The sequence below is a fragment of the Saccopteryx bilineata genome, chromosome 10 (genome assembly GCF_036850765.1).
Source record: "Saccopteryx bilineata isolate mSacBil1 chromosome 10, mSacBil1_pri_phased_curated, whole genome shotgun sequence".
In the NCBI taxonomy this organism is placed as follows: domain Eukaryota; kingdom Metazoa; phylum Chordata; class Mammalia; order Chiroptera; family Emballonuridae; genus Saccopteryx; species Saccopteryx bilineata.
Window position 1 is genome coordinate 71,938,726 of NC_089499.1, and position 26,918 is coordinate 71,965,643.

The 26,918-nt window shown below is 52.9% G+C and overlaps 1 protein-coding gene across 1 annotated transcript in view; it reads left to right on the top strand.

Moving 5' to 3' along the window:
• Positions 1 to 26,918, top strand: part of LRIG1 (leucine rich repeats and immunoglobulin like domains 1) — a 117,335-nt gene that overhangs the window by 85,957 nt on the left and 4,460 nt on the right. The window contains exons 7-15 of the mRNA XM_066245897.1: positions 639 to 782; positions 3,802 to 3,945; positions 6,094 to 6,174; positions 12,836 to 12,907; positions 13,657 to 13,728; positions 17,802 to 17,965; positions 23,270 to 23,590; positions 24,704 to 24,985; positions 25,450 to 25,869. Of these exons, the coding sequence (XP_066101994.1) occupies positions 639 to 782; positions 3,802 to 3,945; positions 6,094 to 6,174; positions 12,836 to 12,907; positions 13,657 to 13,728; positions 17,802 to 17,965; positions 23,270 to 23,590; positions 24,704 to 24,985; positions 25,450 to 25,869 (1,700 nt within the window). The remainder of the gene's footprint in view (positions 1 to 638; positions 783 to 3,801; positions 3,946 to 6,093; positions 6,175 to 12,835; positions 12,908 to 13,656; positions 13,729 to 17,801; positions 17,966 to 23,269; positions 23,591 to 24,703; positions 24,986 to 25,449; positions 25,870 to 26,918) is intronic.

A 26,918-nucleotide genomic window follows, 5' to 3' on the forward strand; every position in this document is an offset into this window, starting at 1 on the left:
AGCTCACTGCCCGCAGAGGGCCACAGGCAGCAGGATGCACAGTGGGGAAGCAGGAGGGGCAGTTGCTGATCGTCTGTTTCCAAACATTTACATATGCTTGTCGTTAATAAAAAACTCACAGTTGTAAGCAGGTGCTCAGATTGTGAGGAAGGCTGTGGTTGCCTGCCCTCTGCCCTCCACTGTCCCTTCTAAGAGGCCATCACTACTCAGGTCTTCCCTGTGTTTTTCTGTCCGTAGTTTTGCTGGTGGTTACTTCCAAGTTTATAGACTTATGCCACTCTCTTGATTTGTCAACCTGAGATTTCTTGCTTTGTAGTCAGTGGTTTAACTTGTTCAAGATACCCTTTCTCCTCCCTTCCAGTTTATACAAGTGATGTCACTGCGTTTGCCTGGTATTAATCATCTTTGTGACTGAAACAAAAAACAAAAGTTCTAGTTCATTCCATCAACTCTCTGTGCTATGTTGACCCCCCCCCCCCCATGCACACACATCTCTAATGCACTAATTTTAGATCTTTGGTTCAAACCAGTGGATCTCCAGTGCTGGGGCCTTGGTGCCAGCTTGTTGCTGCCTGTGCATTGGCGGAGTGGTTGCCAGGGACCCGCCCCCCTCATCTTGCACGTGGCTGTCGTTGCAGGCACCTGGAGCACAACAGCCTGGTGGAGGTGAACAGCGGCTCGCTCTACGGCCTCACGGCCCTGCACCAGCTCCACCTCAGCAACAACTCCATCTCCCGCATCAGCCGTGATGGCTGGAGCTTCTGCCAGAGGCTGCATGAGCTGTGAGTGTCGTGTGCTTATTCTGTGCCACACAGAGGGGTCTTTTCCAGAGCCTAGCTGCTCGAAGCCTGGCATGTCCCACAGCATGGTGGACTTGGGACGGCTCAGGTGTGTCGGGGTGTGCTCAGAGGCCCAGAGCCCACCTCAGTGATTTGAGCTTGACTCCTTCCTGATCCCTCTCTGTGTCTTTAAGGATGCCCCTAGAGTCCTCTTGGGCCTGGGGACCTGGGGTAGAGTGCTCTGGTGTCAAAGGGCAGCTTACAGGAGTGTTCTCTTTGCAGCTGTGTTGTTTATTTTAAAGATTTTATTCATTTTAGACTTTAGAGAGAGGAGAGAGAGAAAGGCAGGGATGGGACAGGGGAGCAGGGAGCATCAGCTCATAGTTGCCCCTCATATGTGTCTTGATCAGTGCCAACCCAGTGTTTCGGACCAGCGACCTCAGCGTTCCAGGTTGTTGCTCTAGCCACTGTGCCACCACAGGTCAGGCTCTTTGTACTGGTTTTAAGAGCTGTTGTACATGAATGGCTACAAGCGGCGTAGACTTCTATAGTGAAAGGGTTATTTGAGCTCAAACAGAAAGGACAGTGAACCTGAGAGATGGCAACATGCCGGCAGTGGGAGGGGTCCATGCCTCACAGTCTCCACTTTCCTGCCGTTGCACAAATTACCCCCACTGGTTCCTGCCCCTTTCCCACCATCCTTCCTGGCCTGGTGGCAGGGCTCCTGTGCGGGCGTGACGGTGCTCACACTTCATACCGCTCTTACTGCTTTGGGACAGGCTCAGATGGGACCCCCAGGCTGGGTCTAGGGGCTCCTGAGCTGGTGCCAAAGTTCCTGAGACCTGCGGTGACAGACTTGCTCTGGGCGGGCTGGCTGCCGTGTCAGGCCTGTTCCCAGCGATGAAAGCACCTCCAGGGACTCAGTGGGCATACCCATGTCCCTGTTTTTCTGCCCCATGTCTAGAAGATCTGTTGTTTTGGAGGGAACAGCTGGATTCTCATTACATTTGTTATTTCAGTTCAGTATGTTCAAGGTTTTCGATTCTGTTTTAGTCCAGTCTGTTCCTTTACTTTTTGGAAAGGGTTTGGGTAGGCTTTTTGTCTAGGCTTGACCGTCGGGAGAGACTCACCCACTGAGCAAGCATGCCAAGCCCGGCCTGGTCTCCGTCAGTCTCACCAGGCAGACTGGGGCGGTTTCCGCGCATCGGGGCCCGCCAGCGCACTGTGTCCTCCTCTCCTGCCCCGCCCAGCCTCCCCTGACCGGAAGCTTTTCCTTCAGTGAGTCTGTCCTTCCCTAAAGCACAGTCGTGCGCTTGCCTCCTGCCTCTTCCGTCCACTCTCCTTGGATTCCATGAGTGTGTGTGTATTAACCCTTGAGGTCTCGTTTCTGAACTCTTCACGGTGGTGCCGTTGCATCGTACTCTCAGGTGTCATTGGCTGGCTCCTGACAGTCCTGTGCCCAGGCTGTGACCCAACTCAGGAACTCCCAGGACCCACGGTTTTCTGTCATCCAGGCCTTGGAACCAAGGAAGCAGGAGGGGTCTTCAAAGTCCGCCAGACCCGAGCTAGTCCAACTGCTAAGGGAAGGGCCGTCCTCCGAATTGCTGGAAGGGGTGCGAGTTCCTGAGGTGGAGACAGCGTGGGGAAAGGCCGTGGGCAGTGAGGCTGTCCCCTGTGCCCTCCAGAAGGGGCACAGGAGTCACAGCAGTGTGTCTTCCTCAGCCTAGCCGTTTGCCTGATACCCTGCTGACCTTGCAGCCAGTTAGGACTGCTTTCCAGCATGTTCCCACCCCTCGTTTCAGCTAAATTCTTTCATTGCAGGTGAGGATGTAATTTTGATCTCCTGCCAGGGCTTTGCAACTGACAGACACTATGACTTACTTCTCCAGGAAGGGAAGAGTGTTCCCTGCTGCCTTTAAAAACTCATTAATCTTGCCTGCCCAGGTGGTGTGGCACAGTGGATAGAGCGTTGGACTGGGATGCCGAGGACCCAGGTTTGAGACCCCGAGGTCGCCAGCTTGCATGTGGGCTCATCTGGTTTGAGCAAAAGTTCACCAGTTTGGACCCAAGGTCGCTGTCTCGAGCAAGGGGTTACTCAGTCTGCCGAAGGCCCGCGGTCAAGACACATATGAGAAAGCAATCAGTGAACAACTAAGATGTCGCAATGCACAATGAAAAACTATTGATTGATGCTTCTCATCTCTCCGTTCCTGTCTATCCCTCTCTCCGACTCTCTCTCTCTGTTCCTGTTAAAACAAACAAACAAAAAAACAACCTCATTTATCTTTGAATTTATTTTCCATTTCCTTCCCCAGACCAAATTTTCCATTTTTCTTTTTTTTAATTGAATTTTAAAATTTCCCAATTTTGAATGATAGATGACTTAACATGCCAAGTAGCCAGCCCGGCAGGGCTGTGCCAGAGGGCAGGAGGCGTGCTGGGAGGAAGGACGCTTGATTCTGATGCTCAGGGACGGTGTCCTGCTCACAGTAGGGTGTGGGGGGTCATGCTGGAAGTCTGGACAGGAGACTAGTGTCAGGGTAGTGCCCAGGCAATGCCTGAAGTTCTGTGAGGAGGGCTTGTTCCCGGTGGCGGTGCGTGGCGCCCTCTGCTGGCCTGTGTAGGGAGCCTGACTGGCCCCTGCTCATGTGAGCACGTGCTGAGTGCTGTCCAGTCTCGCCTTGCTGTGGAAGCGCCTTCATGGCCTGGATCAGGACTGGCCGTTGGTGCCAGCATTAAGTGGTTGGAGTCTTGAGCGTTCTGGAGTTGTGTGTCCTGATGTTGTCCACAGGGTTTCACACACTTCCTGGTCTCTGTGACTTCCATGAACATTCCAGGAGTCAAGCTATATAAGTGTTGGCCCTCGTGGGTTTCCAGCTGTCAGACCACTCTTGTCCCCGGGATTCTTGTGTGCGTGTCCCCTCCAGCCGAGACCTGGCTGACCGTGACTTGATGTTCGTGAGAGGAGCGGGCACCCCCACACAACCTGATGGTGACATCTGCTTCTCCTTCCCTCCCTCAGGATCCTGTCCTTCAACAGCCTCACGCGGCTGGACGAGGAGAGCCTGGCTGACCTCAGCAGCCTGGGCATCCTGCGCCTCAGCCACAACTCCATCGGCCACATCGCGGAGGGCGCCTTCAGGGGGCTCCGGAACCTGCGCGTCTTGTACGTCTTCCCCTGGGTGGTGGACACGTGCAGGGGTCCTGGCGGAAGGGCAGGGCAGGACAGCCAGCTGCTTCGTAGAGCTCCCTTTCCCTCGCTGCCAGTCAGAATCAGATCCAGAACTGACCTGTTCGTCGTGCAGCCTCACACTTTTATATTATCAACTGAAAAAGAGCCGGCCAAGCCGGGCACCCCTGCTCCACCAGGCGGAGCCTCTGCGGTGATGACAGCCAGAGAAGTGGTGGCTAACAGGTGCCGGTCCCCACGGCTGCTGGACCTCAGGGCAGGCTCCAGCACAGTGGCCGTGGGGCAGTCCTGTGGTCTGGAGTCTTGAGCCCTCCCTCTTCCCTCCCTTTTTAAGTCCTGAGTGCTCTATGTCCAGGCCAAGTGGATGCTGCTGAGGCTCATCTCGGGGATCCAGTGTCCAGGTGGCCCCATTTCAAGAGAGTGAATTAGGGATCCTGTGTTTTTTCCTTGAGGCTCAGAAGGGCGTCATTTAACAAAATGGAGGTGATCATGTCATTTCCTTCTAAGCTCCTAACTAGGTGGACTTGCTAGAAATTGCTATAGGATACTTTTCTGGGACTTGACTTTTTCAGTGGTTGGCTTCAGAGAACTTCCAGAAAATTATCAGCCTAAAGTCCCCAAAGAGGGGGTATAGACTCAACAGTGACAGCAGGTTCCAGGGCCTCCGTCCTGGCCCTCCCCCCACTACAGAGAGAGGGCCTGTTACTGTGTCAGAGGGAGGAAGGCTTTGAACTTGCACCTGGGGGAGGGCATGGTGGGCTTCAGTGCTGGGCTATTGTTGGGGACTGTGAGAGAGCCCAGATGCCAGGCTATTCAAGCTGAGGTCAGCCTTCGAGCCCTTGCAAGGCCTGAATAACAAGGACATTCAGACTGTGCAGGCCAGAAAGAAGAGAAAAGCTTTGGCAGCCAAGGCTGGGAGCAGGGAGACAGGCACACAAAGCCACAGCCCCAGTCCCCAGCTTTTTAGCATGTAGATAATAGGAAGGAACCCATTGAAAGAAGTCCCGGCCAGCAGCTGAGTCTCGGCTCTGCGAGCTTCCTGCTCTAAAGGAAAGGTCAGTGTAAGCATTTCACTTGGCAGTCAGAGCGCCTTCCTGCTGGCACCATGGGCTCCTTCTGAAGGCTCACGGGGCCAAGTGCAGTGTCCTTGGTTTCCAGCCCGTGTCTGCAGAGCGTGGAAGAGCAGAGTGTAGATCCTGAGAACTTTGTGGGGTGTTGGAGAGGGCCGACCGTGTAGCAGATGGAGGCTTGATCACCAGGTGGGACTTCTCACCTGGCGCTGTGACCTGCCTTTAGAAACTGGTGAAGGAAGTTGATTCTTTGGCCCTGTGATTTGCAATGTTGGAGGAGCCTGGGCCAAGAAATTGGCCTCATCTTCTCATCCTGGCAGATGGGTCACAAGTCTGACTCAGCACCCAGATGTCATCCCTGGCTCAGAGTCAGGGCCTGCAAAGGCCTTGCAAAGACGGGGCTTTCACGCTCCAAACTCACTTGCCAGTGTGGAGGTGGCTCCTGGGAGGCCTCGTGCCCAGGCCTCTTTGGTTACTGTCCCTTTCTTCCATGTGCCCTTTGCAGTTATTGGGCGAGTTCAGACAAGAGGTTCTGGTAGGTGTGAGAGCGGATGGGACCGTCCCTGCACATTTTGGGCTGATTCTCAGTGCCAGTGGCCAGGTGTCTGCTCTTTGGGGTGGAATACAGACCAGGTTTTCCTGTGTGCCATCTGCACACTGTCCTGCTCCGGGCTCAGCCTCTGCCAACTGGGAGCAGCAGGCGAAACTGGGGAAACTGCTGGCTCAAAGCATGTGCAGTGCTGTGGGAAGGCGGAGAGGGCCCGCCGTACCGCAGAGGGTTATTCTGGGCCTCCCCTGGCTCAGCGGTCACACTTCCCAACCATACGTCGTACCTGGGCCTCCCCTGGCTCAGCGGTCACACTTCCCAACCATACGTCGTACCTGGGCCTCCCCTGGCTCAGCGGTCACACTTCCCAACCATACGTCGTACCTGGGCGCCTAGAAGACATCTTGATGTTTCAGCTTCAGGGTGGCAGTTGGGGTGTCCTTCTACTTCATGTTGAAGAATGAATTGATAAATGGATGGTGATCTGTCTCTCTGTGTTCTCCCCAGGGATCTGGACCGTAATGAGATCTCGGGCACAATAGAAGACACCAGTGGGGCTTTCACGGGGCTCGACAGCCTCAGCAAGCTGTGAGTATCTGTGTTCGAGTTCCGGGGCTCCTGCGTGGGAGCCTCTCCAGCCCCCGGCTGCCTTTGTTCTGGGCCCAGCCTGAGGAGAGCTGTCAGGCTTTTGTCTTTTGTTTGGGAAGAAAATCTGAATAAGAGAGCGGGAGAAATACCAGCTTCTCTCTGGTCTGTGGTCTCATTGCTGCCCTGGCGCTGGTTTCCGGGGTTGCTGACGACTGGGGGTCTGGTGGGGGCTGCTGTACCTTCTCTCGCACTTAACTGTGACGATGTGCAAACAGCCACGTTTTGCTGTTCTGCACAAAGGAGTCTCGCCCTCTTGCTCAGTTCCTAGAAATTGTGTGAAATGTCTAAAATTGAGTACCTCTTAAAAGTTTAGAGCCTTCAGTCAGGATTTTCGTTGGTCAAATTTTAAGCAGAAATAATCATTTATCAAGAGTAATGTAGTAGCTATTTTTTATTCAAGGTATCTGGTGTTTTTGTTCAGTTTCTCTTTGCCAGTTACTCTGTGAGGCATGAGTGTGGGCTGTGTCTGACAGTCTCGCCAGGGCAGGCTGTTATGTAGCCTTTTTGTAGTTGAGGACGCAGAGCTGAAGGGATTCTGCCCATGACCGCACAGCTGGGGGGGGGGGGGGCAGGATATGCCTCTCTGTCCCCAGAGCCTGTGTGTCTCCTCCTCGTCCCGCCCTGTCGCTGCCCCTCACCAGAATTTTCTGCCGGTGATGTGCAGGCAGCATGCAGGAGTGCGGCCTGGACCATTGTTCTCCACGGGCCTCTCACAGGGAGCATTTGATGGAGGGCAAGACAGAGAAGACCTCGTCCCCGAGCCTGTCCCTGTCAGCACACTGGCTAGAGTGTAAAGTCAATTTCTGGAAGCAGCAGTGGCCCTGGGAAAGCCTGTGTGAGGAAGAGACTGTACAGTTAATGTGTCTGATTTGTTTTGAGAAGTAGGGTTTTCATACCTTTTGTATTCAGAATTCTGAGTGAACAGTGCTATTTGGGTTCCCTGCAGATGTTGTCTCTACTTGTGTCCTGTATTCTGATGGCAGGTCACCGTGCCTGTCTGCTTTTTCTTCCCTAAATACTCCCTCCTCCTCACCCCTGGCCCGCCCTTTACCCAGGACAGCATGCCGAGTGGGGCGGAGGAGCCTGAGCTGGGAATGTGGTGGGGTGGCTGGGTCGAGGGCGCCGTACCAGCCGTTAAGTGCAGGCCCCCCTGTGCAGCCCCTCAGCCACGGCTGACGGCTGGCGAGGTGCCATCGGGTCCTTTGCAGGGCATGTCCCTCCAGTGGAATCTGGAGCCGTTCTGCATGTCAGGAGTTCCAGGAGGATTTTCCTCCCCATGTGAGGGTGGCTGGTTTTATAGAAACTCCTGTGTCCACAACCTGGTGCCGCCTTCCTGACTGGCCTGCTGTCAGTGCCCGGCCTGCCCTCCACCTCCCCCTGCTGGACGAGGCTTCGCAGGACCATCGGAGTCCCAGGAAGTTAGCACAAGCCCCTGTCTTCCTCACTCACGCTGTGCTTTCTGACAAGGGATCCCAGGAACAGTGGGTTCCACACTGACCTGCTGCTGAGACACCAGAGACCCTGTTAAAGCAGTCTCCAGCCTCCCCCCACCCAGCCCCACTGATGAGAACCTTGGGACTGGAGGCCTTGTACCTACTTTAAAAAAAGAGAGATGCGCCTGACCAGGCGCAGTGGATAGAGCGTCAGACTGGGATGCCGAGGACCTAGGTTCGGGACCCCGAGGTCGCCAGCTTGAGCGTGGGCTCATCTGGTTTGAGCAAAAGCTCACCAGCTTGGACCCAAGGTCACTGGCTTGAGCAAGGAGTTACTCGGTCTGCTGAAGGCCTGAGGTCAAGGCACATATGAGAAAGCAATCAATGAACAACTAAGGTGTCGCAATGAAAAACTAATGATTGATGCTTCTCATCTCTCTCTCTGTTCCTGTCTGTCCCTATCTATCCATCTCTATGACTTTCTCTCTCTCTCTGTCTCTTAAAAAAAAAAGAGATGCACATATTGGAGGAAATTTGGACAATAACGATAATTCCTTTATGTGATTAAATATTTGTAGTCAGTTACTTGAGTGGGGTGGTATTGTGGTTATGTTGGGGGAAAATAAAAACAGGAAAACCCAGAAGGCTCTTCTTCTTGGATGTAAAGGAAATAGTGTGATGCCTTTGAGATGGGTCCCTGGTCATCTGGCCAGGCCAGGGAGTGGGGAGCAGGAAGACGCAGAGACAGAACAAGGCGGGGCACAGTCTGGGGTAGTTGCAGCTGTGTAACAAGCATGTGGAGTACAGATCACTCTTCTGTCTGCCTGTGCGAGGTCTTCCGTGTTCGCTGGGAGAAAGGAGAGCAGGTGCTTCCCTGGGATCCTGGTTAAAGCCACTGTGCATGGCACATGGAAGGTTTGGAGTAAACATTGCTGGAGGGAAGAAAAGAAAGCAGGGAGGGAGGGAAGGAAGGAGTGCTTTGCTTTGATCTCTTCCCACTCAGACCCCTCAGAGCACTGCCCGGAGGCTCCGTGGCAGGGCCGGGGCTGGGAGACATGGCTGTGACATCACATTGCCCATCTGAGAGGCCTGGTGACAGTCTGTTGGGTTCCATCAGAAGGAGGGTGGATATTGTTGTAGAGAAGGGCTCTGCCTCGTGTGGTCTGTGGTCAGTGCTGAGTGCTTTGACCTGGTGTGGGTTCACTTTTGAAGCACCTGGAGGATGGTGTTCAGGGACCCACCGTAGAATGGGAATGGGGAAACTCTGGAAACTCGGGCCTTCACTCAGTCATCAATCTGAGGTCCTTCCTCTTGTGCTAACCAGACTTCAGTGAAAACGCTGCCCACAAAGGGGGCAGTGAGCCGCAGAGCCCAGAAGGCTTCTTCTGCCCGTGAGGGTGGGTACCTGTGGCCCTGCCTGCAGGTCCGTAGCTGTGGAACAGCCATCTGGATAGCTCTTAGAACCCAGAGTCCTTGGCAGGAGTATTTGCGTGCAGGTGTTAGGCTCACCAGCATGTCCCCCTTCCCGAGTGTGGCTGGAATCGGCTCAGGCTGCAGTGTCCTGGAGTAGGAGAGGGAAGGGAGGCTTTCTGCAGCGCAGAAGTGTCGGCACTTGCGGGATGGGTGACGCGGGGTCCCGCCCGTGGGTCCAGTGATCTCTGTGGCATTCCTCCAGAAGTACACCAGGGTGACTTGTGAAAGGGAGTTTTGGGGACAATATGCTACATGGGATGATGGGGCCATGACCCTCAATTCCTGTGGGGTGGAGTGGGCTCAGGTAAGTGCTGTGCCCTGGTTGGGGGTGAGGGTCGGGGAAGATGCTCCCCCAGTCCTCACAGAGTAGTATAGTAGTATTCATTGTCGACGGGTGTGGGAAAGGGGCTACTCCCAGTCAGCACAGGCACCACCTTAGACCCCCCCTTGGGTCTGCAGGAATGCTTTAGCAGGAGCCCAAAGACCTTTGTGAGCCCCTGGGTTGACCAGGAGATGCATGAGAGGATTGATGGGCGGCCTCCTGGGGTAACTGCTCTGCATCAGCGGTGCAGGGGCATCTGGCCAACAGTCCCTTCTCTGTGGCCCACAACCACCTGGGTAGCATGAGTGTCCTCCTGGCCCAGTGTCCAGCTCCCCCTCATAGCAGCCTGCCCCCACCCCCCGCCTCGATTCCTGCTGGGAGGGTGTGAGGACCTGTGTTCATCTACCAATGGAGTGATTAGCCCCTACACAGTTGACAATTTGAGAATTTGTTTTACTGCTATTGTTACCATTAGGAATCACAGCCTGCCCTCGGGTCAGTGTGACTAATGTTTAGTGGGTGAAATAAAGCACCGCCTTTTTTCCTGGCTCTAGTTTCTGGGAGATTTCACTGCAGTGGAGAGCGTTCACCAGGTCCTGCCTGGGGAGCGCGCATGGCGAGGCGGGAGGCGGCAGGGCGCGAGGTTGGGGCGAGGCCGCGTGGCCCCGGGTCTGTGTGCTCGCTCAGTGTGCTCTGACGTAGCAGCTTCGGGTTAGAGGCTGTGGGACTCCTGCAGGATGAGGGGGTTTCCTATCGTGCAGACTGCCTCCGAGAGGAAGAGAAGACAAGGGGCCTTTGCCCTCCTGCCCTTTCCCCTCCGGAGGCAGGAAACAGGGCCGGCTTTGTCTGAGGGCTGGACTCCGAGGTACCAGTGGGGCTGCTGAAGTGTGGGAGGCCTCGAGAGAAGTTTGTTCCTGGTGAGGGTGCACCGGGAGGCCCCTCAGAAGTGGCCGCGTGCTGTGATGCCGGGGCAGGGTGAGAAAGCCGCCCTCCTGGCTCAGGCCAAATCTGTCCTTTTTTTTCTTTCTTTTTTTCTTTGTCGAAACAAAGGCAATTTATTAACAGAAAACAGTGATTTGAGGAGCCCTGTTCACAGACGGTGACCACAACGACCCCATTCCTGTGGGTACTGTCGGGGAAGATGGGGGCGACATCCTTAGTCAGTCTGATCTTCATTCCCTAGGGCAAGAGCTGAGAGCTGACCGAGCCCGACCGAGGGTCTTGTTCTTACTTCCTCCCGTGGTCTGGAGTCTGATGTGGAGAGCAGTGATGCTCAGCTCTCTGCACCTCTGGGCCACATCCTGGGCAGCCAACATGGCAGCCTACAGAGAGGACTCGGCTCCGTCAGCCTTTACCCTCATGCCGCCAGTCACACGGCAGATGGTATCCTTGCCAGAAAGATCAGGGACATGGAAGGAAGCAAAGATGTGGCAGACACCAAACACATTTTCCCCTTCGGCCACCTGAGGTCCAAGGCTGATGACCTGTTCTTCCTTCTTTCCTTCCCCTTGCACGGTGCCATGGCTGCGCATCCCGTCCAGACTCCTCCACTGGAAAGAGTGTCCTGTCTTCTTCTTTTTTTTCTTTTTCTTTTTCTGAAGCTGGAAACGGGGAGAGACAGTCAGACAGACTCCCACATGCGCCCGACCGGGATCCACCCGGCACGCCCACCAGGGGCGAAGCTCTGCCCACCAGGGGGCAATGCGTTGCCCCTCCGGGGTGTCGCTCTGCCGCAACCAGAGCCACTCTAGCGCCTGGGGCAGAGGCCAAGGAGCCATCCCCAGCGCCCGGGCCATCTTTGCTCCAATGGAGCCTTGGCTGCGGGAGGGGAAGAGAGAGACAGAGAGGAAGGAGGGGGTGGGGGTGGAGAAGCAAATGGGCACTTCTCCTGTGTGCCCTGGCCGGGAATCGAACCCGGGTCCCTCGCACACCAGGCCGACGCTCTACCGCTGAGCCAACCGGCCAGGGCCAATGTCCTGTCTTCTTGAAGGCAGCATCCTGCGTTTGCCTGGGGGGTCCTGGGGCCCTTAGCAGTGAGGTGAAGCTGAGCTGTGGCTTGCAGGGACTGCCTGGCCGTCTTTGGATTTCCTCAAGGCTGTTTCCTTTCTTATGTCTTTTCAGGGGGGTCTGGTGCTTGCTATTTTTCTTGAGAGTTCCAGCTTTCACACAGCTCTGTAGGTGGAGCTGGCCTTCAGTTGAGATCTTTGTCCTGATTCTCAGTGGGTCCTGAATGAGGACCCCACCCCACTGCATGAGGGGCTGAACCAGATTGGCTTTCTGCCCCGATACCCTGCATGTGCTGCTGAGGAGTTTCCCAGACCTAGAGACTATGAGGTCCCCCGGAGTGGACTCCCCGCAGGCCACATGCTTGACAAGCCCTAGGGAGCACCCTGGCGTGCGCCAGGGTTGAGGACCTCGTGTAGCTGTCAGCACTGCCTGGGGGTGCTCACTGGCAGAGTTTCCTATGCCACCGGAGGGGGACACCGAAGAGGGCTCCTCCCAGGGTATTGTTGATGAGGAGGGAACCCTTGATTCCTCTCATTTCCAGTGTCCAGCGTATGCCCCCGGCCGGAAACAAACCCCCTTCTGTGCCACACAGCCCACTGCAGGAAGCGCTCGACTTTTCCTTGTGGAGTGGGCGGGGCAGATTTTGATTCCTACGAAACCCACCAGTTAATGCCAAGGTTGGGATGGAGTTGCCTGGACGCAGGGAGGCAGTTCAGGAGTCCACACAGGAGGTGGCCTAGGAGGCCGACCTCTGAGAATATTCCTGAGATATAGTGAGCCTGGGCCCATTGGCATCGTTGACCATCTGGACTCTTGCTGAAGAGGCTAAAGCGCTGTGGTCCTGCAGGTCTCAGGGGCCTTCCTGTGGGCAGGGCCGCAGCTCACCGTGGTGATGTCTCCCTGAGCCTGCCTTCCTGCCCTCTTTGCCTCCTTTGGGAACCGTTAACCCCGAAATGCAGTTTTCATTACCTTCTCTGACTCTGCATCCTGTTCCGGACGTGGTGGTCAGCCCCGCCCTCCTCCGAGGCCATGGCTGAGCTCCACCCCCGGTGGTCCTTGGAGAGAGACAGCGTGGGCCTAGCCAAATGATTTCCAGGTAACAGCGCAAAGGGGCCTTTCCAGGCAAGACGATACATGCAATTCCAACCTGTCGTCACTGTTAAATCCTAATAAAGATAAAAGTATTTCATTTCAGAAAGGGGAAGGCCCCTGTCCTTCAGGCCCGTCTGCTCAGTGCGGGTCAGATTTCCACCGGCCTCTCACTGGACAGACTTATCAGATAGCACTACCCTAATTGTATGTTCTCTTTCTTCCAACCCTCCCTTGTTCCCCCCACCCCACATTTTTGGATGTTTGGAAACTGCAGAACTCTGTTTGGAAACAAGATCAAGTCCGTGGCTAAGAGAGCGTTCTCGGGGCTGGAAGGCCTGGAGCACCTGTGAGTATCTTGCCAGACCTGCCCTGACCCCGGCCTGCCAAGTGCGGCTGCCAGGGACATCTGCTAGCAATTTAATCACATCTTTGTAAACCGAGAAACAGGCGATTTGGAAACGCCAGCTGCCTCCTCATTATAAGTCAGCTTCAACTTTGGCCTTTATTTTGCCTATGCCAGTTACAGAGCATATGGCCAGTTGTTGAGCTCCCAATTAATGCAGCTGGTGTTTCGATGACTGCCTCCTGCTCTCCCTGCCCCCGCCCTTCCGCAGGCCCCCAGGCTGCTTCCTACTTCCGCGAGGGTGCTTGGTCCTGGCCCCGGCTCGTGCCCCCTCTGCCAGGGCAGCTTAATGATGCTGAGCACTTGCTGGGCTCAGTGGGAGATCTTCTCCTGGTGTGGCTGTTCTGAGGCAGGTGACTCTAGTACTTGACTCTTGGTTTATTTTGTCCTTGAGTCAGGTTTGACTTCTGTTGGGAAAGGTTTGCCTGTTGACTTAGTACGCAAGCCTGGTCTGGCCTTGGCGCTTCCCTGAAGGCTTGCTTATTTCCAGGGGTATCCGTGTGCTTGTGTCAATATCTGCGAAGTGAGAGCCATCTAACGTAGAATTGGGGCAGGGCCTGGGGTCTGGCTGGCCCTGCGGCTCACGGCAGCAGCAGGCTGTCCTGTGAAGTCCCTGAGCCTTTTGGTTCCCACCTGGGGCTGACTGGAAGGAAACCCAGAGCTCTGCATGAGCGAAGAGTACTGTTTTGCAGGAACCTTGGAGGGAATGCTATCAGATCTGTCCAGTTTGATGCCTTTGTGAAGATGAAGAATCTCAAAGAGCTGTAAGTACTTGTATTTCCGGGGCCCCTGGTAACTTGGGTAGAGAATTTCAGTGTAAGAAAGACCTTTCTGGGAGTGTGCCTCATTTTATGTAATAGTTGTGATCATTTATCATTGTGTGTAAGTTGTTTTTTTAAAAAATTCTCTGGGGGCTTGGATCAGGGAAAAGTACACTTTTTCTTGAAGGGCTGTACTAAATATTTTCGACTTTTTATGCCATACAGTCTGTCTTGACAACTCAGCTCTTGTACCGGGAAGCAGCCGTAAATAATGCAGAAGTGGGCGGGGTAGGCTGTTGCTGGTATGCTCATTTACGGAAGAGACATGGCCCGCAGGCCAGTTTACTGACCACTGCTCAGCATGATGCGGAACAAACTCTGGCACATGTGCAGTCACCCCTTTAATGATGCCAGGGCCCAGTTTTCATCTTCTGGGTTTGCTTAACATGAGGGCCCATGTTGAGAGGGGCTTCTTTAAAGAACTTGGTGGGCTGTGAGCAAGACAGAGCTATCTATGGGATGGTCACAGGTGACTATGGGACAGTGCAGGGTGCCCAACCCACATGTGTTGTCAAGGTCCCCTTAGAGTTCATGGTGGTGATGCTGCCTCTGTGGACTGTCACCATAGGCTGTTGGATGACAAGGGTTAGAAGAGCTTACCTGTGTCTTCATCTGGCAGAGGAGTTAGTCTAGGTATTTCGGTAGTGATACCTCAGTGTCCTTTTTCTATTCATAAGTCTGACTCTGCAGTCAGAGTCCGAGTTGTAATATTCTCTGCAGGTGTGGCTTTCGGTTCGTCCAAGTGCTGACAAAGTGGTGATGGCGAAGGATGGCTGTCTGTGCACCTCTTTCCTGAGGCCACTGGGGGAGGGGAGGAGTGGGGAAATAGGGAGGTGCAGTCCCCGTAGTTAGAAACCAAAGGAGGAAGCCAGGTCCCTGGTGATGCTCACCTGGGTATGGCCTTGCCTTTGCTGTGACATTGCCGTCTGTCGAGTAGACGCTGTCTCTCAGAAAGGCCGTGATCTTAGAACAGGAGTATGTTGGAGGATGGCTGCATGGACAGATCCGTGATGAAGCATGTTCTGTATAGCAAAGCATTTATTGTAAAACCTAAATGGTGAGTACATGAATTTTACATTGCATTTCTTCCAACATTTTTGGTTTTAAATTTTTTCAAGTATGTTGGGAGTTAAAAGATGTCATGCAATGAATAGAGGGTACTTTGTGAGAAAGAGGAAGAGTGGGGAGACAAGATTTTCCTTTGTTATCCTAAAAATTCCAGTGTCCTGAGATAGTTTTCTAGTTGGGGTTAGCCCCCACATCTGTGGGGTTCCTGAGGCTCAGCCTTGGCCCTGTGCCTGGGTTTCCCATCAGGCTCTGCGTGTACCCAGCTGTGGCTGGCCCCGGGCCCAGCCTTCTGATGGGAGAAATGGTTAATTCCACTTGGTCATTTTCTTCCCCCATCAGATCAAGGCAGGTTGTACTGTGCACTTAGTCATCCTCTGAGTAAATTTCCACAGGCAATGATTAGAAACACACTTTGAGCTAGAATCATGAACATGCACAGGGGAGCCAGCGGAGTATTGGGACGGGTGGGCGCAGCAGCCGGGGAAGTTGGCAAGGCTATGCTTTTAGTTGGTGAAGGAGGTGGCCATCTGCAGAGCCTTGGGGTTGCTGTTGATGTCCAGTCCCTAAGCCCAGCCTTTGTCTTCAGAGTGATGTGTGTGTGGATGGAAGGTCAGGGGTCAGAGTCCTCACTGTCGGGCTTCCTTTCCTCCCTGTCAATTCTGTTGGTCCTCACTCAGTCTTTAGGAAAGCTTTCTCTTGGCCCTGAGTGCCCGGTGGCTTCTAAGGTCTTGTGGAGGTGGGCTTCATTGTGTGAGGAGAAGGAGGCCCTAGGGACCTGGCCAGCAAATACACTGTGTGGTATGAGGGTTGACCCTTTCCACACGTGTTTCTGATCAAGGACAAATGTCAAATTTATTTTCCCAAATTTGTTCCTGTGGCTCAAATGAAATATGTCTCTGCCCCCACATAAGTGCCTGAAGTCTCACAGTGAAGGCCCAGTGTCTTCCTAGACTCCATGTTTAGTAGCACACAGGCTCTCCTGCTGACTACACAGAACAGACCATTACACCCAGTTTCTCTTGATGGGGAGCTGTCGGAGCTCCTGCCCGGGAAGAGTGCCTTTCTGCTCCTCATCACGCGATGAGGTTTCCAGTGCAGGCGGCAGACTTCCCTCCAAACACACGACCCATCCTGGGAAGCTCCCAGGTGCTGAGCAGGACTCGGCTATGTCTGCGCGGTTCAGTATGAGAAGCCTCTGCCCTCATAGTAACTCTGCAACAGAACAGCCTGTGCCTCTGAGCACAGATCTGCCTGCCCACCAAACACAGATAAAAAGTCCAGTGCTGATTTTAGGGTTAACATGGCAAGGCTCCCATTTATGATGGCTTTAAGAGCAATTATTTGTCTTTAAAAAAGTACTTCTCAAGGGCCTGGCCAGTTGGCTCAGCAGTAGAGTGTTGGCCCAGCGTGTGGAAGTCCCAGGTTCAATTCCCAGTCAGGGCACACAGGAGAAGCGCCCATCTGCTTCTCCACTCCTCCCCCTCTCCTTCCTCTCTGTCTCTCTCTTCCCCACCCGCAGCCAAGGCTCCATTGGAGCAAAGTTTGCCGGGGCGCTGGGGATGGCTCTATGGCCTTTGCCTCAGGCACTAGAATGGTTCTGGTTGCAACGGAGCAACGCCCCAGATGGGCAGAGCATCGCCCCCTGGTGGGCATGCCGGGTGGATCCCAGTTGGGCACATGCGGGAGTCTGTCTGCTGGCTTACCCCCTGCTTCTCACTTCAGAAAAATACAAATAAAATAAAATTAAAAATAAGTACTTCTCAAAGTAAGTTTAATCAGTTAAGCCACCTAGCTAATCTGGGGACAAGGAACTAGGAGGGAGAGTAGGTTTGCCTCATTTAGTCAGCCTGGGGTTCACAGGCTTCAGTTCAGTTTTCCCCTTGCTATTTACGAGGCCAAAATTTCTCTGCCCACTGGAAGGCCAGAGAGAAGTTGAAGAGAACACAAAAACTGACTGTTTGGTTGCTCTGTTTGACATCTAAGGAAAATGGTGAATGAGAAGGAGGCTGTTGCCATAATACTGGCCCACGTGACATTTTGGGATTTCTAGGCATGCGTGTCCCAGAGATGGTTTATTAGAGGGAAGCCCGTGTGCCCCCTTTCTCAGTCTTCCGTCAGTGCACTGGCTGTGGGCTGGCCCCATGCTGTAACATGGCCGTGAGGCCTCGGGCAGGACAGCGAGCCTCTGGTTGGCTTAGCTTCAAGTGACTCCTTGGGAAGGAATGTTCACTGAGATGGCGATTCCGGTTTCTCTTTAAAAGCTGACCCTCAGTTGCTGAGAAAGGAAAGAGAAAATACTCTGTTTTGGTTGGGGCCTCATGAAGCCAGTGCTGTGAGCTCTGCTCCTGGGACAGTGGCTGTGAGCTGCCTGGCTGTGCAGGGAGCAGAGAGGCACTGCAGCCCGGACAGGCTGGTGGGGACACACAGGACGGAGCGGTGGCCAGGTGGACACTCGGGGGAAATGTGTAGCTTTGCCAAATGACAATGTGACAGTCAGATAGGACAGCCCTTCTCAGAACTTGCTTCAGAACTGAGATCAGAGCCTCCGATCCCAGTTGGAAACTCTTGGTTGTCAGGAGAGTGCTGTCCCTCTCCAGGGGTCAGTGCCGGCGTCCCGGTCACAGAGGAGCAGTGTCTGAGAACCGGTGTGAACTCCGGCTTGGTGCTCAGTGTGGCCCTTAGCCCTGCATGGCAGCGTCACCTGGGAGCTTGCTAGAAATGCAGTCTTGGGTCCACCCCTGCTGACTGAGCCAGAAGCCACATCTGGTCAGAATGTCCACGTGGAACATGTTGTGGGAAAGGGACTATGGGAAGAGTCCTTCCCTCTCTGGCCTGCTGGCCTGCATGGCGGGAGCCAATCAGAGGGGTGGATTGCTGCTATCTCCCATTCTCTGAGAGAACAGTCCTTGCAAGTCACACCTCAAATGTCCCCTGTGTTTTTCTTGTAGTCATATCAGCAGTGACAGCTTCCTGTGCGACTGCCAGCTGAAGTGGCTGCCCCCGTGGCTGCTGGGCAGGGCGCTGCAGGCCTCTGTGACAGCCACCTGTGCCCACCCGGAGTCGCTCAAGGGCCAGAGCATTTTCTCAGTGCCACCGGACAGTTTCGTGTGTGGTAAGAGCATCTATGAGATTGTTTTCTATGAGGGGTGAGGAGCCACGAAGAGCTTCCTTCTGGGACTGGTTCTTGCCAGTCCACTGCTGGATACACTTCATTCCCACCAAAACCACACAGGGTTTACTGCATGGTCGCCTTGCTATGTGGCTCTTGTCATCAGAAGGGAGCACGGGTTAGTTCAATTATCAGTCAGAATAATCAGTTACAGGAAGATAGTTTGTGTTGTTTCAGGCGGGCTCTGGTGCCTGGGTTTAGATGTGAATTTGCTCAGCGTGTGCGGCTGGGGCTTTCCTCTGCTTCTTTTCAGCCCCAAAAATGAAAGGTTAAGTACAGGAAGAACTAGTCTCAGGAGAACAGTTGCTGTAGTAAAAATAATTCCTTAATGTTGACTTGCCCTCCTGCTGTTTCTCAAACCAGTGAAATCCACTCATAGCTTGAAATTTTTTTGTTCTGATTGTTGCTCCTGCCATCTTGACCAGGGGTGGTTGGGGCCCAAACCACTAGCTCAGGTGGGAAGAATGCACCCTCGTGGTCTGTAAGACCTGGTCAGAGAACGGCAGATTCGGAGTTGTTCCTAGTCTGGGCTCTGTGCAGGAGTGAGGGTGGGATTCGCAGGTCCATGTCTGACTGCTGGGCAAGCGTGAGTCCTGCGGCCTCTGTCCGTGCTCCTGGTCTGCCCGAGCTCTGTGGTCCCTGCTCTGATGATTCCAGCCAAGATCACCCATAGAGATATGGGGGCCTCAATGGTCCACTTCTCGGTCCTACTTTTTGGGTACAGCCATAGCCAGTGTGCCTGCCAAAGTCAACATATAGGAGCCCTTCACCCACATACCACCACCACCACCACCACCTGAGAGAAGCTTGCCCGCCTTTGCCCTGATCCAGTCCAGCAAAAAGCCTTACACTAGCAGTGTGATAGCAGCTTTTACTGATGAATCTCTCAGGAACTTCTGTGTAGAATGTGAGGGTGTACGTAGCTCCCATTCCCTAGGACAGATGGCTCTGTAGTCCGTTGCCCACTGAAATTGTTCACAGAGCTCTCTGAAACTGAGTGTGCTGCCCCTTACTCTCTCTTTCCTGCCATATGGCATAGTCTTTCCCTTTGGATGAGCCAAGGTAGGACTTCTTTGGACATATGCATTGCAGCCTCCAACCCATGGCCCTGGTGTACCGCAGACGGTAGCGCTGGGGTGTTCCACATCTTTTATCCACTTGGACTCCCACCCAGTCGTCAGCTCTTAAGGGGAACCATGGAAATACCTGTGGAGATCAAAGGTTCAAGCTCTGTGGGAATCGCCCATTCCTTTGTTATAAAATTGAAATATAAGCACTTCATACTTGCTAGAGGGATAGTTAGAATCTAAATTCAGATAACAAATGTTGCCAAGGATGGGGGAAATCTGAACTCTGCTGCACTGCTGGTCGGATGTCAAGTGGAGTAGCTGCTTTGGAAAACAGTCTTAGGTTCTCAAACAGCAGTTCTGCCCTTAGCTGTCTACCCAAGAGAGATGAACATACGTGTCCACATAAAAACCTGAGCACAAAATGTTCATAGCAACATGACTCATAACAGCCAAAAGGTAGGATATAACCCAGTGCCCAGCAGGTGATGCGTGGGTGAAGAAAAAATGTTCTGTGGTTATGAAATGGAATACCATTAGGCCATAAAAAAGGGAGTCAGTCCTACAACACAGATGAACCTCACAAAGACTGCACACTGTAGGATTCCAGTCCCGGGCCACGTGGAACCTGGCGGGGGAGCAAAGCAGATTAGTGGGTGTTTAGGACTTGGAGGGATGGCAGTTGAAGGAATGATAGCCAACAAGTATGGGATGTTTTCTTCTGAGGTGATGAAAATGTTTTAAAAATTGACTGTAAAAAGGCCCTGGCCGGTTGGCTCAGTGGTAGAGCATTACCCTGGTGTGCAGGAGTCCCAGGTTCGATTCCTGGCCAGGGCACACAGGAGAAGCGCCCATCTGCTTCTCCACCCCTCCCCCTCTCCTTCCTCTCTGTCTCTCTCTTCCCCTCCCGCAGCCAAGGCTCCATTGGAGCAAAGTTGGCCCGGGCGCTGAGGGTGGCTCTGTGGCCTCTGCCTCAGGCACTAGAATGGCTCTGGTCCCAACAGAGCGACGCCCCAGATGGGCAGAGCATCGCCCTCTGGTGGACATGCCGGGTAGATCCTGATCAGGCGCATGCGGGAGTCTGTCTGACTGCCTCCCTCCCCGCCTCCAACTTCAGAAAAAAAAAATTGACTGTAATGATGGTTGCATAATATACGCGAATACACTAAACCCATGGAGTTGTATGCTTTAAATAGAGGAAGTATGTTTAAAAGAGGCAAACTTTTCAAAAAGGGAAATATAATTTATATTCTATAAAATTCACAGCTTTAAAGTATTCAATTCAGTGGTTTCTAGAATATTGAAAAGTTGTGTCACCCTCCCTGCTCATTTTAAAAGATTTTCATCACCCCTAAAGGAAGCCTCAGGACCACTAGCAGTCACTCCCTATGTATGGTCCACTGTCTCGAGGCTCTGCAGTCATTTCTCTGCTTTGTGTCTGTGATTTACAGTTCGTGATGTTTCGTGTAAATGGGGCCCTACTGTATGTGCTCTTCTGTGACTGACTTTCTCACTTAGGATAATTTTTAGCTTGTACCAGTACTTCCTTCTTCTTTTTTTTTTTTTTTAATCCTTTTTTTTTTTTTTTTTTTTTTTTTTTTTTGCGTTTTTCTGAAGCTGGAAACAGGGAGAGACAGTCAGACAGACTCCCGCATGCGCCCGACCGGGATCCACCCGGCACGCCCACCAGGGGGCGACGCTTTGCCCACCAGGGGGCAATGCTCTGCCCATCCTGGGCGTCGCCATGTTGCGACCAGAGCCACTCTAGCGCCCGGGCCATCCTTGCTCCAATGGAGCCTTGGCTGCGGGAGGGGAAGAGAGACAGAGAGGAAAGCGCGGCGGAGGGGTGGAGAAGCAAATGGGCGCTTCTCCTGTGTGCCCTGGCCGGAATCAAACCTGGGTCCTCCGCACGCTAGGCTGACGCTCTACCGCTGAGCCAACCGGCCAGGGCCTCCTTCTTCTTTTAAAAGGCTGTATGGCTGTGCGTTTTATTTACCCATTTATCAGATGATGGGCATTCAGGGTGTTCTTTCTGGTTGTCATAAATAATGCTGTTATGCAAGTTTGTCTACAGGCTTTGTAGGAATTCTCTTGGGTACACAACTAGGAGAACTGCAGGGTCGTATGGTGACTCTACATTTAACTTTTCGAGGAACTGCCAAACTGTTTTCCAAAGTGGCTGTGTCATTTTACATAGTGTACAAGTATTTTAATTTCTCTGCACTCTTGTCAACGTTTGTTACTGTCTTTTTTATTTTATCTATCCTAGTTGATGTGAAGTGGAATCTCATTGAGGTTTTGATTTGTATTTCTCTAATGATTCAATGAGTAGTGATGTTGACCAAGTTTTCATGTGCTTGGATATGTGTGTGTGTATAATCTCCTTTACAATAGTGGCTCTTCACATCCTTTGCTTATATTTTAACTGAGCCATTTGTCTTTATTGAGTTATAAAGTTCTTTATATATTAGGGATACTAGACCCCTGTGAGGTATATGATCTGCCAATATTTTCTCCCAATTTTTGCATTATTTTCTACTTTTTGACAGTGAGGCAAAATATTTTTTAAATTTTGATGTACTTGATGTCATATCTAAGAAACTACTGCCTTAGACAAGATCACAAAGATTTACACCTTCTAAGAGTTTTATGATTTTTAGCTCTTACATAGGCCTCCAATTTTGTTCTTTTTGAAGACTATTTTGAGTATTCTGGTTCCCTTGCATTTTCCTATAAATTTTGGGACCAGCTTGTCAATCAAGATAATTGGACTTTTGTAATAGGGGTTGCACTGAACCCCCTATTGGGATTTATTGGGAAGTATTGCTACCTTAAATATTAAAGTCTTCCTAGTCCATGACAATGGGATAGCTTTTTCTTTTTTTGTCTCTTCTGTAATTTCTTTCAATGATGGTGTGTGGTTTTCATTGCATATGTTTTTAATTCTTTTTTGCAGCTATTTTCAATGGCATTCTTTAATTTCATTTTTAAAGTTTCATCATTAGTGTATAGAAATGCAATTGAAGTTTATATATTGATCTTGTATCTTGCAACTATGTTGAAATCATTTATTAGTTCTAATGGTTTTTCAGTAAATTCCTTAGGATATTGTTTTATATGCAATTATCATGTCATTTACAAAAAGGTCATTTTACTTCTTTTCAATCTGGACGTCTTTTATTTATTTTTCTTGCCTGATTGTTCTGGCCAGAACCCTCCTGTACATTATTGAATTGCTGAATAGAAGTGGTGAGGGCAGACAGCCTTGTCTTTTTTTCTGATCTTAAGGGAAAATTTTTAGTCTTTCATCATGAAGTCTGATCTTAGCACTATGTTTTTTCATAAGATGACCTTTATCAAGTTGTGGAATTTCTCTTCTATTTGTAATTTGTTGAGTGCTTTTATCATGAAAAGGGTGCATGATTTTGTCAAATGCTTTTTTTTTTTTTTTTAACATTCGCTGATGTGATCATGTGTGTTTTTTTCCCTTTATTTTATATATGGGGTAATACATTGATTTTTGGATATTAAACCAACCTTGTATTCCTGGGTAATTGATCAGTACTTCATGAGCATTTGTTGTAGCCTTGGGTTATTTTCCAGAATTCTGAAAAAGGTGATTATGGCCTTTTTTGCTAGTATTTTCTTGTTTTGATGGACGTGCAGATTTTCACAAATGTATGTTCTGACATTCCTGAAGAGCTCCAGTCCCTGCATCTTCTACAGTAGTTTGTGGGGAAGGTCTAAGCAGTCATGACTGCTAGTTCCTGGTGCTCTGAAGTATGTGTTGTATTAAAATAAGCAAGTATAGCTAATTGTAGTCTTATTGCTACTTTGCTGCTGATTGCTTTGATCATTGAGCACCGGTAGATTGATTTGTAATCAGGGAATGTGGGAGGCAGAGGTGATCACTACTCACAGGTTTATAACTGGGGAAGGCCAGATGTCCAGGTGTGCGTTCCTGTAGGCACTCGGCAGAGCGGGGGGTGGAACTGGGTAAGGCCAGATGTGCGGGTGTGCGTTCCTGTAGGCACTCGGCAGAGCGGGGGCTGGAACTGGGTAAGGCCAGACGTGCGGGTGTGCGTTCCTGTAGGCACTCGGCAGAGTGGGCGGAGGATGGCAGCTGGTTTCTCTGTGTCCAAAGGGCCTGGGTGCCTTACAGCGGCTCTTCTCTCACCAGATGACTTACCAAAGCCACAAATCATCACCCAGCCAGAGACCACCGTGGCTGTGGTGGGCAAGGACATCCGGTTTACGTGCTCAGCCGCCAGCAGCAGCAGCTCCCCGATGACCTTTGCCTGGAAGAAGGACAACGAGGTCCTGGTCAATGCTGACATGGAGAACTTTGCCCACGTCCGGGCGCAGGATGGGGAGGTGATGGAGTATACCACCATCCTGCACCTCCGCCGTGTCACCTTTGGGCACGAGGGCCGCTACCAGTGTGTCATCACCAACCATTTTGGCTCCACCTACTCGCACAAGGCCAGGCTCACTGTGAACGGTACGGAGGGCTGCTGCCTCCCTGGTGCTCAGCCCCCACGCCCGGCGTTGGCGGGACGGCCCTGTGTCGCACTATTTCCTGAGTTGGCCCTATAGCAAGTTCTGAAGATGGAAGGGTTATTCTCTGTGGATTCTTTATTTTGGGAACTTTTAATCCCGTTATTATGTTAAGTGAAATTGTGAGCCCAGGCCCTGTATTTTTATCCATTTAATATCCTCCGTAAACTGAAGCATTAGGATTCAGATGCGTGGTACCCTGGTCCAGGGGAAGCAGCCACTTTGAGAGGTTGCATGGCTGTGGAGCGGGGGCCAGCCAGGGACAGGCCAGTTGGCGTGAGTGCCACCCAGGGCACTGCACGACCCAGCCTGGTTCCTTATCGGGACTGCTGCTTGTGTAGTAGTACATTTAGGGCAGGAGGCAGCAGTCAATACCTTGAGTAGTTAACTACCCCACCCCTTAACCTAGCAAGACTTTCCTGAGTACTAAACTTCGGATTAAAAAGCTCTGGAACTGATGTGTTCATAAGCCCTTCCCGTCCACAGAAAAGCACCTCTGGCCACACTGGCGGCTTCCTCGGCTCCTCTGAGGGAGACCTCGGTGTTTCTCAGAAACCCAGGACTTAGACTAGAAGGGAGCAGGTGGCAGGCTGCCTCCCGTGTCTGGACACTTGGGGTCAGTGCATGGGGCAGTACGGCCAGCCCTCTGCGGTGCCCCAGGGGAGCCCGCCCACGGCTGCTTCGGGGCAGGACACGGCGCCCTCCCTCTGCCCGGGCTCTCCGCCAGCACCAGGCCCTGGCGTTCATGGGGTGTTCCGGCATAGACTGGTTACCATGTGAAGGATAGCAAGGGAAATGTTTCTATCTGAGGGGGTGTTGCCAGCCCCTGGGGTACAAGAGAGACCGATGGAAATGCTCTGCTGTGGCCGGAAGCAGCTGGGTGGCCTTGAGGAGCTGTCACTGCTCATTCAGAGGTAGCAGTAGTGGCTGTGGGCAGACCTGGCATGCAGGGTGCTGAGGTGGTGGGCTGACACCAAGACACAGTGGAGGGCCGTTTGCCAGAGGGTTTCTGGCCTTCGCACCTGCTTTCCCATGACCTGACCTGATTGTGTTTCAGTGTTGCCGTCATTCACCAAAATGCCCCATGACATCGCCATCAGGACTGGCACCATGGCCCGCCTCGAGTGTGCAGCCACGGGCCACCCCAACCCCCAGATAGCCTGGCAGAAGGACGGAGGCACAGACTTCCCCGCCGCACGTGAGCGACGCATGCATGTCATGCCCGATGACGACGTATTTTTCATCACTGATGTGAAGACAGATGACATGGGGTTGTACAGCTGTACTGCCCAGAACTCAGCTGGTTCCATCTCGGCGAATGCCACCCTAACTGTCTTAGGTGCGGCTGCTGCTAAAATGTGTGTGTGTGTGGGGGGGGGGGGTGTTCGTAAATGGCACAGACACCTAGAGGCGCAGGTGCCTGAACGGTTCAATGTAGACAGGGGACGGTGACAGGCTGTTTTTTCTACTTTAACATTTTAGGCTATTTTCTAAGATTTTTTTTGAACAAATGGTTCTAGCTCTTTAAAAAACTGTGGCTTGGGTAGAAAGCACTCTAGAGAACTACCTGTGAACAGGGCAGGGTAGGTGCGGTGGGCATGGTGTAGGTACGAGCAGTCACAGGACAGCTGAGGAAGTGTGTGAGCTCACTCTCCCTGGGGAGCCACCAGTGTGCTGATGGGTTCTTTGGGTGCCAGAGGGCTCTGATAAACAGTCTCACGGCATGCCACTGCTGTGTTGCACTGTCTTCTGTCCAGAAGCCACTGAGGCCCATGGAGTAACTGTGAGACCTCTGCCTTGCAGAAACCCCGTCCCTGGCCACACCCTTGGAAGACCGTGTGGTGTCCGTGGGGGAAACGGTGGCCCTCCAGTGCAAGGCGGCTGGCAGCCCTCCGCCCCGCATCACCTGGCTCAAGGGGGACCACCCACTGAGCCTCACTGAGCGCCACCACTTTACCCCCGGCAACCAGTTGCTGGTGGTGCAGAACGTGGTGGCAGAGGATGCGGGCCGGTACACCTGTGAGATGTCCAATGCCCTGGGCACGGAGCGTGCGCACAGCCAGCTGAGTGTGCTGCCCAGCCCCGGCTGTCGGAGGGACGGGGCGGCCGTGGGCATCTTCACCATCGCCGTGGTGTGCAGTGTTGTCCTGACGTCCCTGGTCTGGGTGTGCATCATCTACCACACCAGGAAGAAGAGTGAGGAATACAGCGTCACCAACACAGGTGAGCCTGCTGCCGACTCTGTTTCCGGGAAGAGAAAAGCGGGGACGGTGGGAAGGAGGCGGGCCCAGAGGCTTTTCAAGTATTTCAGAGTATCTGGCACTTGAGAGCCTTTGGGAACATGGAGCATTCTGGACAGCAGTGGCCTTAGTGTCACTGACACAATTTTAACTTTCAGGCATTTAGCATTCAATGGGAATATTCTCTGATAAAAGTGCATTGTGAACTTTCCCACTTCCTGTCTCTGGTGTTCAGAGGCAGCTGGGCCTGAGATTTGCTGCCATGCCAAGGACTGACCTCAGTGCTGTTTCTGCTGGCTCTGTCACCCCCATCCCTGCTGTCTGTCTCATGTACATGGGCACTGGATCGCCACCCGCTCACACCTGGTGAAGGAAGGCTCGGCAGGCCCTGCGAGGGCCTCTGGAGTACCAGGCTCCATCCACAGTCCCTGCATGGCCCTGCGAGGGCCTCTGGAGTACCAGACTCCATCCACAGTCCCTGCATGGCCCTGCGAGGGCCTCTGGAGTACCAGGCTCCATCCACAGTCCCTGCATGGCCCTGCGAGGGCCTCTGGAGTACCAGGCTCCATCCACAGTCCCTGCATGGCCCTGCGAGGGCCTCTGGAGTACCAGGCTCCATCCACAGTCCCTGCATGGCCCTGTGAGGGCCTCTGGAGTACCAGACTCCATCCACACAGTCCCTGCATGGCCCTGCGAGGGCCTCTGGAGTACCAGACTCCATCCACACAGTCCCTGCATGGCCCTGCGAGGGCCTCTGGAGTACCAGGCTCCATCCACAGTCCCTGCATGGCCCTGCGAGGGCCTCTGGAGTACCAGGCTCCATCCACAGTCCCTGCATGGCCCTGCGAGGGCCTCTGGAGTACCAGGCTCCATCCACAGTCCCTGCATGGCCCTGCGAGGGCCTCTGGAGTACCAGGCTCCATCCACAGTCCCTGCATGGCCCTGCGAGGGCCTCTGGTCTGGAGTACCAGGCTCCATCCACAGTCCCTGCATGGCCCTGCGAGGGCCTCTGGAGTACCAGGCTCCATCCAC